General features: G+C 37.3%; 1 protein-coding gene across 2 annotated transcripts in view; it reads right to left on the reverse strand.

The window, feature by feature from the left end:
- STK32B (serine/threonine kinase 32B) overlaps positions 1–12,466 on the reverse strand; it is a 157,318-nt gene that overhangs the window by 24,786 nt on the left and 120,066 nt on the right. For both annotated transcript variants that reach the window (XM_031504578.2, XM_077782762.1), the window contains 2 exons: positions 5,268–5,371; positions 691–807 (listed from right to left, as the gene is read on the reverse strand). In XM_031504578.2, coding sequence (XP_031360438.1) covers positions 691–807; positions 5,268–5,371 — 221 coding nt within the window. The remainder of the gene's footprint in view (positions 1–690; positions 808–5,267; positions 5,372–12,466) is intronic.

The following is a 12,466-nucleotide window of genomic DNA, read 5'->3' on the forward strand; positions in this document are numbered from 1 at the left end:
TAAAGACATATATTTTTTATTACTCTATTTAGACATCCATAAATATTTCCTGTTCAAGTATCAATACTGATGATCTGAAATACCTAAAAGAGAGAGATTATCTTTGTGGTGTAGCCAGACAATTAAAGCAAACAAAAACCTAGGATTTTAGGAAAACAATTTTTAGGGTTGGATGCATTCAGAAAGAGTTCTGTCTTGTGGCTTAGTGATGTTTACAGCAAAGTGGCTTAACTTTTGTTGTTGCAACTATAGCAACACGGGACAGGAAGAGATACAGCCATTTTAATTTCTAATCTCTCTGTCTGGAAACTGCAGCAGAAATTCAGAGGGCAGAGTGGTCCTTCCTTCCCTGTCCCACTTGCATATCCATAGCTGGGGGCAAATGAGGCCAAGGCACAGATGAGAAATTACTGATCCCCAAACTTTTACTATCTCTAGCTTTAAAACAAAATAAATTTACATTTTTTTAATTCTTTGAAGCCATGAAAAGCCTGAGTCTAAGCCTGAGAATACTGCAACCTGAAAATACCGCACCAGACGCATTCAGAATAGCATAGAAATAAGCTCTGCTCTCTTATCCTTGAAATGTTGACTACCTAATGTGTGTGTTTGTCTGATGCCTTTTCCAGTGTTGGAGAGGCTTCTGGAAAAGGAAAGAACAGAGGACAGAAGTTCTTTGTGCTTTCTTACCTTTTTCAGTAGCGCTATCATGCCCTTGCACCATGCGGATGAGTAGTGAACTCTTTCGATCTTGAACATGTTGAGTATCTCATCAATGGGGGTGGCTGAATGAATTTCATAGGGCCTCTGGGATAAAGTTAAATCAATACCAAGTCAGAAAGAATGGATCAAAGAGTGCAGACTAGTCACATTTTACTGAGCTCAGTATTTGTCTTGGAAATATCAAAACCACAACAGCTTTGTATAAAAATTTTAAGTGTAATCCTTTGTATGTGAGCTTTTCTTTGGTTGTAATGAATGTAATTTTTCATAGATGCATTTCCTCTGCAAATTTTTCTCTCATGAAAGGAAGTAAAAGTTCAAATGAGATGAATAAATAATTTTGTTCCTGGGGCATTCTATGTGAAATGTGGATTGTTTACTACTTTTTGCTTGTTATACTAGTGATCAGTTCTTGAGACCTAAACTGACAAAATCTAAAGGAGGTGGCTGAAAGGAGCTTTGTCATCCTAATTTTACTGAGTAGTAGATAAGAAACTAAAAGATGCTTACAAAAAAAAGTCTGTGTCAGAATCACAGTAAAAAAGAAGACTCTAAATCCCAATCCTTCTCCCTTGCTTTTTTTAAAGTCCAAAATTAACACACTGCATGGATCTGCTGTCATGTCATTGCAGTGCCTAAATTCTTCTACAGATGAAGAAAAGCTCTGATTTTTGCAGTGCTTTGTTCATTAAGTTTTCTCTGATTTATCTTTTATTACATGCCAAATTTGGAAATAAAGTACTACATATAAAATTATATTTTTGCTATTTTCTGTTCTCATACTTGAATGTTTGAAGTAAGTTGTTATAATTATGCTTAATGTATTTTTGTAAACAAGTGCAGAGAGTGGATTGCTAGTGAATTAAGTTGTAGCCAGCAGGTGATAAATATGTGATATGAGATCTGCAGCTAAATGCCATCCTAGCAGCAGTGTGCAAATTACTGCATCATAATTCATAAAAAACATAGAATTACCTATTAATCCAATATCCCGAACAGCAAAGGGCAGATGCTCATTACCTTTACTAAGAAATGAATCATCCCTTTGTAGTATGTGCTGGTAGAAGATTATTATTTAAGAATATTTCTAGGTGTTAATTGTCTAATCTGTTAAGGAATTGGAGTCACTTTTCATAAAGACTCATGACATATTCTTATTCTGGGAAGATTCATGCATATATTTGACTTTCACATGTATGAAACCAAGTGCATTCCAAGGCACTGGTGTGCTCTAAAAATAAATTCAGGAGGGTCTAAATATTTTTGTTTTGATTCACATTCAGTTAGCCTGTTATCATTTAGCTGTACCATGTCCATATGAATTTCACAGGATCTAAATGTCTGCTTTAAATGCATAATTTTCCTGAACTGGGTTCAAAATTGCCATCAGAAATAGTCTGTCATGTCCTTTCCCCTACACGTGGTAATGTTGCCATATAACAGTTATTAAAAATGAAACTTTTATGTGCTTTCTGTCAATGTACTGCTTACTTAAATTGATACAACAATCTGATCAATAGCATAATTGAGACAGAATCAATTGTTGAAAATGGCAATTAACTCCAAAATTAGCAACTATATGGAATTATGAATAATCAAAAGTTTTTCTGTTAAGGATGTTTCTGCCCATGCATTTTTCCTAACAGGAAAACCCCTAAAATGTGCCTTATTTTTAAGATTATTGGCATTCTAAATCTTGATTTTTTGAGATTTGCAGAGATTTTAATAATTTTTATTAGTTGATTTTAACTATAAATGGCCATTATAAGTTTGATCTTTTCAGACCCTTCATACCTCTATCTCCCCTGTTTTTCAGCTATTCAATCCACTCAAAGATCCCTTCAGTTATATTTTGTGGGAAAAGGAAAAAAAATCTGGTTTGTTTTTGTTCAGGACTTTTTAATCAAAATTTGTTGTTAATTGTTCACATTGCAGTGAAAGTCAGAATCTGGGAATCCCACCTACTACACATTCCTTCCCTTTGTCTCTATTGAATTCATGGTGCAATATATTTATTGCAGCATTTTAGCAGTTGTCTATAGCTCAGGAACAGACTGACACATGGCACAGTTTGCATCATACAGTTTAATTACAGTTTAATTTCATGGACTTTGTGAAAAGATCGATTTGATCTTTGATGCAAAGCTGTATGAATTTGTTTTTTTCTTGCTAGCTTTTTTACCAGCAGCTGGATAAGGAGAAAAATGTACCTATAACTTATTGAGAAATGTCAGCTGTACTATGGGTAACCAAAAAGTGGTGCAGAAAGCTCTGCACTGGACACAACACACTCCTGTATCTACAGGCTCATTTCTAGCAGAATATGGTTTGGCTGCCCAGCAGTGGGAAGCCAAAAATGAGAATGGCTGGGATGCCTTAATCACCTGAAGCAGCAGAGGTAAATAAAAACAAAAAAATCAGCTCAATGAAAAACAACTCATTTTTACTCGTTTTTCTTTTACTTATCACCTCTGCAATTCAGGCTGTCAGCATCATACACTATGCACAGCTCCGAGGTGGAAAGTCAAATTTGTGATGTTTCTAATGCTCCTTCTAATTTCTAATGCTCCTTCCTTTCTTGCCTCCTGCCTTTCCCATACAGCAGCATGCACCAGGTTCCAGCTGCAGAAATCCCTGTGTCCTGTGGCTCTGTCCCGTGCCACAGCCTCCTCTTTGCCCACGGCTGCTGCTGCTGGCACGGGCGGGTTGCTCCGGGAGCCTGCCCGTGTTCCTGGTGGCAGTGGGGCCGTTTCCTCTGCTGGACAGAGCTTGGGAACCTGGAGGAGCAGGAGCTGTGTGCTGCAGGCTGAGCTCACAGCCTTGTGTGCAAACTGTGCCTTCATGGCCATCTGCTGCTGTGGCAGATGGGGCTTCTGAGCTCGCAGTTGTTGAGATGGCAGCATGCCTCGGGTTAAGCACATCTCCTCACGCCACTGCTGCTTCTCTTGTCATCACTCGTGCCAGTTTAGGCTTTGTTTACACTACAAAAATTTAAAAAGCACACACCTTTTCCGTGTCCATACGGTGGTGTGAGCTGCCAAGCCATCCTCTGGCTTGCTCAGTAGCCCAGAGCTGCTCTTCAGAAGAAAACAAGCAGCTGGCTTGGGTTACTTGAGCAGGTTCAGATAGCAATGTTTTTATTTTAAAAAAAAAGCCTAACAAGAAATTGATTCAGTCTCAACTTTGCTTTGTTTTTGTCCAGATTGACTTATTCAGGAAAGACTGTATGGATCTTGGCAAATGGATATCAGCCTATATAATTTTTCATTTTTAAAGTGAATTGTCACATCAAAGTGATCTTTCGTGATTAGTATTGGGAGTTTAGCTTTCATTATTATTCATTGCTCTCCTTTCTTGGAGACACTCATGGTGAAAGGGTTGATATACAACTATCAGGATGTTCTCTTAATTTACTTTAAGTGCAGCTAGAACTACCATCTGTGACTAGGACTGAGGATGTATTATGCTTATCACTGCCAGACTTTAACTCCTCTATTCCAGGAAGAATATCAGTCTAAAAACTCCCTCAGGCTTGAGAATTATGGTAGAGAAAAATTGATAATCATTGTTAGTTTGTTGTTTTTATTAGGAAACGTGTTTAATACTCCTCTATTTTGAGAGATGAAACAGTCTTTACATGGGAAAGATCTTTGTCTCAGGAGCATGACTTTTGTTATTTCTATGGAAATACAAAATAGATTGGCCAAATTTTAGGCCTTTGAAAAGTGTAGCTTCTGAAATAACAGTATGCAGACACTCTGAAATTAAATTTTTCATTTAAAAGTAAGAATAATAATTATTTTTATTTCTATTTTTCTTTAACTATTATCCTAATAAAATTTGTGAAATTGTGAGATCTTTATGTGATTGATTTTCTGGCAAGAAAAGGTAGCTGAACTATGTTAGTATCATAATATAAAAAAATATACTGCAATGCAATAAAATCCACTTTCCAAAACAGCTGCTTTAGCTACTTCATCATCCTGAAATAGTATCTAAATTACTGTTTTCTGTGGGGAATAGTAAATATTTAAGCAACTGACTGAAATCCCTTGAAATGGAAAAAAATTTCCATTATCTTCTATGATATTCGACCATGCTCAGGAAGATTTTTCATTAAGCTTATTCACATAATTGATTAGATAAGAAACAAATGCACTGGCAGATAAGCATTTTCTGTAGTTGGGCTAAGGATCTTAGGATATTACATTAGATCTCTTATGGTATTAGCCAAGAGAATCAAAGAGAAAATATAGTGTGAAGTAGCTCAACTTCTATTTGAAAAAAACCCACCACAGTTTGCAATTCAGCCTTATAAAGAAGCTGTTAAACATTAGGCCTTTCCTTAGCCAAACTGAGGCAAGTTTTCACAATGTATTTGAATATGGGGTGAAACTTTCCCAAGAGTGTTTTCAGCTGGGAAAGAACCAGGACAACATTCCTGACCTGGGCCTTACACACTCAAATTTTATCCTGAAGAATGCACTCAGGGCACTGCAAATTTGAGGTTTTTGTTAGGTAACAACAAACACCATCATTCTTACCCAGCCCCTCAGTAGTTCATATGCTGTAATTCCTAGCGACCACCAGTCTACTGGGTACGAGTATCCTGGACCTCCATCCATAAAAGCCTGGAACACTTCTGGAGCTAAAACAGTAAATCAAATTGAACAAAAAAGTATTTCATTAAGGTTAGACAATGGGTATCATTTCACAGCTGAAAAATGAACAGGGACTCAACAAACTGGAATTAAATAGATTTAGAAGCACAGCATTTTCAGGGTGTAGTTTCAGTGCCTTGTTTTACTGATAACAAGCAACCTTTGCCAGTCAGTGTATTTCAAAACTCAGTAATATGTTAATTCTTACTTGGTTCATTTAAGTTTTAAGTTATGTGAATAAAAATAAGTACTAGGAGGGGAATTCTTGGTCTGAAGTGTGACTTAGAACATTTAAAGTAATGTAAACATTTTTATGGGAAAAATATCTGCAAGTGAGGTGATTCTTTGTGATTGATGAAGGTGTTGAATATGGTAAATCTCATCCTTATTCTACATTCGGATGGAACTAATCAGACAGGTTTTAAAGGTATTCAACATAGGAAAAAGGTACTTAAATAGAAATCCTGACATTGATTTTATGACGTGAGAAACTGTCACGACTAGAAGAACACACGGTCAGTGAAGTAATGACTTCCATAAAAGTAACTTCTGTGGATGAAAAGAAAATATATTTTCAAAACAAGGATCCACTTTGTCTAATTTGATGAAAAAACCTCTATTAAATAATGTTACTATAATTTCTTCAGAAAACCAGATATAAATAGAGTGGCTAGGAAATGAAACTAAACTAAATGAAATGAAATGAAATAATGAAATGAAATGAAATGAAATGAAAACTTGGTCATGCTTTTCTAATGACTTAACAGCAGAATCTCAGTACACTTTGTTAAAACAACATTTTCACTAGAGGTTTTCTAAACAGCACTGTCCCCAGCCACAACATCATGCTAGATTGCAAAGACCATGTGAGCCTCTTCTGGCCATGGTACCGAGTCTAATGTACCACCTTACCCCCTTGTTACCATGGCCTCAGTTGGTGATGTGCGCACTGCAGGGAATGCAATCTGGTCACACTTCTGACTGGCAGTGGGATTTGGGATTTGACTATTTATGGCATTTAGAGAAGCACCTTTAATAAATGGAAAGGCATTTCTTTTAGAGGAGTTTTTGCAGTCCTTGCATTATGGATGTCAACCTAATCATTTACAACTCCAGACCTGACTTGAGCCAAATATAATAGAAGATTTCAGCATCCATTCATTAGTTATGGCAAAACTTTAATCTGTAGAACAAAAAGCAGTGAATGTATGAAAGTGGTCTTTGACCAGCAGGACCATGTCTAAACATCTCTGGTATGATATCTGAAGACACCTAAATAAATATTTTTTTCTGGAATACATGTGTTTGGAGAATAGACAACCGGTGGATCTCTGTGATCCAGGATGACATAAATCAACAATACCCTAAGAGTCATTACACTGAGTTAACACTTTCTCACCTCCAGATGACGTAGCTTCCCTTGACATGCTATATCTTCATGTGTGCATGCTGCTGATGTGCAGGCATATGTCACAGGTGTGCAGTCTATCAGATAGGTGGTGAGAGCATAAGCAGGATTCTTTTTATTACTTTAATGGATCAATGCATTTAAATTCACATCAGGCACCAAACTTACATTTTGAATATCACCACAGGAATGTTGTAGTGAAGGTTTGCTTGACTTAGTCCCATTTGTTACGGTTTTTGCCCACCATGCCTAGATGATGCACAATATCTCATTACAGAAAATAGCCTTTCAGCTTTTTTACTGAACTATGCAGGTATAATGCTGGTTTGACTATTTCTTTTATAGCTTTAACATTTTAATAATGAGACAGATTACTACCTGATTTCTGTCAGATCGAGGTGAAAGCACTTTATTGATGTAACCTATGACATTGCCAGAGTAGTGCAGTTGTTTTGCTAATTTAGCAACTGACCTATTGAATTTTATTTTATTTTATGTTCTAAAATCCTCAAGGTCAACTCATCCTACATTAAGCAGATCAGCATAAAATGCTTTATTTTGCCTTGGAGTTTTGAAGCTGTTTTCTCACCTTAAGCCGATGGCATTCTGAGGTCAGAATATGAGCAGTTAATGTCCCAATTTTTAAACCAGATAGCCCCTTTTTGCCCACTTTAACAGCATTATTTTCAGCCCAGCTGGAATGCTTCTCTGAATTCCATCAGCTCCAGTGAAGCAGTTGTAAGAACTCTCTTCTCATGATGGAGGAACTGACAGAGGGTGCAATATGATTTATGGTATCCTATATACAGGTTTTTTCTCAGGGTGAAATCTCAACCATGTTGAAGTCAAAAGACCTTTCTCTATTTTGACAAGGCTGTTGAGTACCCATTTCACACTAAGCTTGTGCTTAATGTGTCTAAAAGTCTTTTTGAACTGAGACATTAGGTGCAAACAGAGGCTTCCAGGCTGTGTGCAGACTTCTGAGTTTGCCTGTCCATTCAGACACAGAGCATGATCTTACACAAAGACAGCAGACCCTCCAAGACATGGAATTAACCAAGCTCTGAAGAACTAGAGCTATTAAATACAGGACATAATATTAGGTTTGCTGTAAGAAATAACTATGCCTGGAGAACCAATTCAGAGTGCAAATTGGTTAGGATAAAAGCAAATAAATACTCTGAAAGGAAAGATCAAATGCTGCATTGATTTTCTTTAACACTGTTACTTAAATATCTATAATCTTTTAAAATTTGAACTTGACCCCAGGGTCAGCTTTGACAGCCATCCTGGAGCCTGCTCTGTGTAGATTCTTCCAAAGGATGATCAGATTTGATTTTGCCAGCTTGGAACAAAAGCAACAGCTCTGCTGTGTGCACCTGTTGTGAACATATCCTCTCTTACCATAACAGATTTAGGATGAGAAGAATACTTCATCTTTTACCCTTATGCATCTACATAGGCAGAAGTATTCTGCCTTCAAGCGTTTGTGTGAACAAGAGTTTCATATTTTTTCCTTTAGGAGTTCCTACTGAACAAAGGCTTTTCAGGAAAATAAATGGGTTCAATATTGGGTTAGATCCTGCAGTTTGTTTTGGCCAAGAGCTGTAGTTACAATCACACACACTTAGGGGAAAGGCAGTTGACATTTGCATGGCAGAAGCTTAACTTTTTAACAGTGAAGATAAATCAAATAATAGCAAGTCTAGCAGCAAGAGTGAATTCAAAGAAAAGTAGAGAAGTGTTGTAGTTGGTAGATCCCACAGGTCCCCCTGACTCAATTTCTTAGACATGGTGGGGATCTGCACATTCCTAGAGCTGTCTGAAGAGTGACTCAACAGCAGGAACCTGGTCCAACCTCTCTGCTCGCCCTGCTTTGAGCAGAGTTGCAGTAGAGGCTCCTGGGGGCTCTGCTATCACAATCCTGTGATCCTAATGGAGCTCCAGCAGACAGCTCCTCACAGCACATCTGGGTGGGATGACATCCTCTGGGGTGACAGAAAGCCTCAATGGGATCTTTATGGATTCTTCCTCTGGGCAGTCATCATGAACTGCACTGGTTCTTCACCTCAGCTCAGGAAAACCGGTCACCCAAAGGACCAGGAAATTTAAAAGTCAGGTACTCGGAAGCAGTGCAGTCTTTTTGTTTGCTTTATTGCTTTTCATGCTTTGCAAAGTGTGATCTGACACCTTTCATGCACTTTTTGAAAATGACAAAGAAACACCCTTTAAATATCAATGCCATTCCAAGATGGGACATCTGTACTAATTTTAACAGAACAAATAAAATATCTCTTTGTCTTACATAATAATAAGTAATTGCACATATTAACTTTGGCAACTAGCCAAGCTAAAAATCCTTCTATTGTTTCTTTGCTGCATCAATAGTTTTCTCTTAGTAATATACTTTGATTACTTTGTTGTTTACCTGCTTTGCTTCCTTGAAAAGTCATATAAATAGATCCACATTTGTACTGTATTGTGTGCTTCAGTGCATTTCTTGGTTGTCCCCAATAAAAATTTCCAGTCAATAATTTTTTCCAACTAATAAATTAAAAGAAATAGTCTTCAGAGTACATTTTGATGCTTTTGCACTGTATCTTTTTAATAATGCCATACTACTGCAGACTGTAGGAAGTAAATAAATGGTTATTTCTCTCTAAAATGAAACCATACTAGAGGACAACCTATGAACAAAATAAATGTGAAAGCAAATCTAGTAGGTCTGCATCCATCTCAGAAGCAATGGCATACTGGGATATCCTTACTCCCGTTCCGTAGGTTTGTGCAAAAGTGAGTAATTTCTAACAAATCCATTCATGTTATAACTATCCACTAAAATGTTCATACCAGTCATATGATCTGAAATGTAAATTATGTAGATGCATCTCATATTGTATACATATTTTCCTAGAGATCTGTAACAAAACTAAAGTTATAAAAAAGGAAATTTCATGTAGCTGGTTGGCAATTATCTACCTTTATTTGTGGCAAGATATTAGTATTTAACAATATGATTCATTAACTTGAAATACAAGAGAATATCAATGTAAATGCAAATAATGCTAAACCAAATCTTCACTCTTTTTTTTCCTATTGTGAAAGACCATTTTGTACAAAGAATAAAATGTTTTAAGTAGGATTTCTGAAAATCTGCTGAGTATCCATTGATATCATAATTTGATAAATTGTAAGTGCTCTGGGTCTCTGAAATTCAGACTATTTTTAATTTGGTGCTCAGAGATGAGTTTGAAAATGCTGTCCATGATAAAATGATCAATTTGAAATCTATCTCTTGGTGCAGTTGGCAAAAAGAAAAGCTGCTGTTATTTCTGATGGAGCATCTACAAACTAACAAATCAATCTATTTGAGCAATAACTTGCAAGTCAGTCTTACAAGATGGATTACTGTAAGGATCTGACTGTCAATGAAAAGCTAAATATTGCCAATGACATCTGGTCATCAGTTCCTGCACAATGTCCTGTGCCAGTGTTATTAATATGAGAAACTGAAAATGAAACAAAGAAAGAAACAAACAAAACCTAGTGGTTTTGTGTCTCTTTTTTTTTAATTGATCCAATGGGTGGATATGTCCAAAATATTTTGTAAGAATGAAATCCCTGACACTGCTCATCATCATTAACTGACATTCAGCATAATATGACACTGCCAGATATCACTCTCCTTCCATATCTTAGTCCCTGATCCTGGGGAAAAAAAATTGTGTGTATAAATTGATATATATATACACTTATATACAATACACACAGCGTAACCAATATTTTGATTGACTAGCACAGGACAAGCTGTTAAAAAGTTAGATGTTTGCAAATTTTAAATGTGTGAATGATGATGTATAGAACACATTTATAGTTTCACATTGCTGAATCAGGCTTAAGGCATGACAATTGAGCTAAATAAAAAATGAACTTGATTTTTGGAATAATATTCCAAAAATCTTGAACTGAGATGTTTCAGTGAAAAATTAATTGCTTTCTCAGCATTGTAATGATAATGTAATTTTCACTTTTCCCCTGAGAAATAAATTCAGGGGTCAGTAATTTTTCTGGATCATGGTTTAAATAAAAAACAGAAATCAAACTACAATAATAATCAGTGATCTTCTATCCAGAGTAGAAGCTGTTTCAAGAGGAAAATGGAAGGAAACAACTTCCCTATCCCTGAATAGAAATGTGGATTTGGTAAACTATCAATTTAGCTCCTAATGTTTACTTTCTTATTGCTAAAAAGGTCTAAATTATAATGGTCAGCCTTCTGACTCAGAGCTTTAGACTAGCCAGCTGCTAACTTCTATTTTATAAGACAAAATGCTGCTTAAAGCCCGGGCATGCTGGGATGGCAATTTTCTAGCGTGAGGTTTATACTTGTTATAGCCATGCAACTGATTTTCCACCATTATTCACATTATACACCTCAATAGTTTTAATACTCATATTTAATGCAATTATTCAATCAAAGTAAATAATTTAGATACCATTACCTGAAAACAGACATGGCATTTAGAATGCCTTATTAGTTTTCCATATGGCTATATAACCTCTCTTGCCCTTATTCAGCGTGCTATCCTCATACAACCCTCTGCTTTACTCAAGCACTGAACAGAACTCACTTCTTGACCTTGCACAGAGAAGCCCTTAGTGGCTGAACATCTGCATCAGCCTCAGAGAAACAACCTCGAGTTGCTGCCCCTGCTGAAAGAAAGCCCAGCAGCAATGAGCCTGCCATGGCCTCCCATTATTGAACATGAAATTGTACACAAGCACCTTCGTTACTCCATACAAAAGCTCACAGTGGCTGCAGGGCCTGCTTTTCTAGCAATTTTTAGAAGGGATTGTGTTCAAAAATATCCATTTGGTGTTTGGAAGATTGTTCCAGTGTACAGACAGCAGCTGTTCTGCCCAGTACTGAAATCAGCGTGTCTGTGTAATGGGATTTTCAGGACAGACTGTACCTGACACACCAGAGGAACTGCTCCATGCTCCTGTTTCACATACCCCCACCAGGTTACAGAATGTCTTTGCACCAGTTTATGCATGCAAAAACCTGAGGGGTTGGCCTGATCAAAACCCAGGAGTTATCCAGGGGGCAGAAGGGCCCTCTGGGGGCTGTTTGCCACCTCTGCTGCACCTCTGCTCCCCTTGGATCTCCCTGCAGAGCTCCACAACACACCGGGCCCTTTTAGGCAGGCAATAAACAAACAAACAAACAAACAAATTAACTAATAAAAAGCCCATCCAAAACTACCTCTTGAACTCAGAGTGGAGTCTTTATTAACTGAAATAGTCAAAGAAATTATAGTATTAGTAGTTCTGCTGGAATATCTTAAAGGATGGTAGCAGGTCAGAGAGCACAGAGGTGAAGAGCACCTGGAGGTAATAACTTCTCTTCTGATCTCCTGAGGTTCCTCAGCTGCTTATGTTCCTACTCACTAGTGTCACAGTGGAACCAAACCCTGAGTGCCTGCTCACAGCTCAGTGTTTAATCCCCTCAGCCACGTAGCTCCTAGCACGAGCTGAAAATCCCATCAGTGTGGGGAATATTTATTTCAGCAGCTCAAAGTCTCACACAGCCACTCTTAGTTCTTGCTCATCAGAACAAAGAGAAGGCTCCCTTGTCATGCTGACATCATGGGATTTCCCTGGGAACAAAAGG

The sequence above is a fragment of the Lonchura striata genome, chromosome 4 (assembly GCF_046129695.1).
Source record: "Lonchura striata isolate bLonStr1 chromosome 4, bLonStr1.mat, whole genome shotgun sequence".
NCBI lineage: Eukaryota > Metazoa > Chordata > Aves > Passeriformes > Estrildidae > Lonchura > Lonchura striata.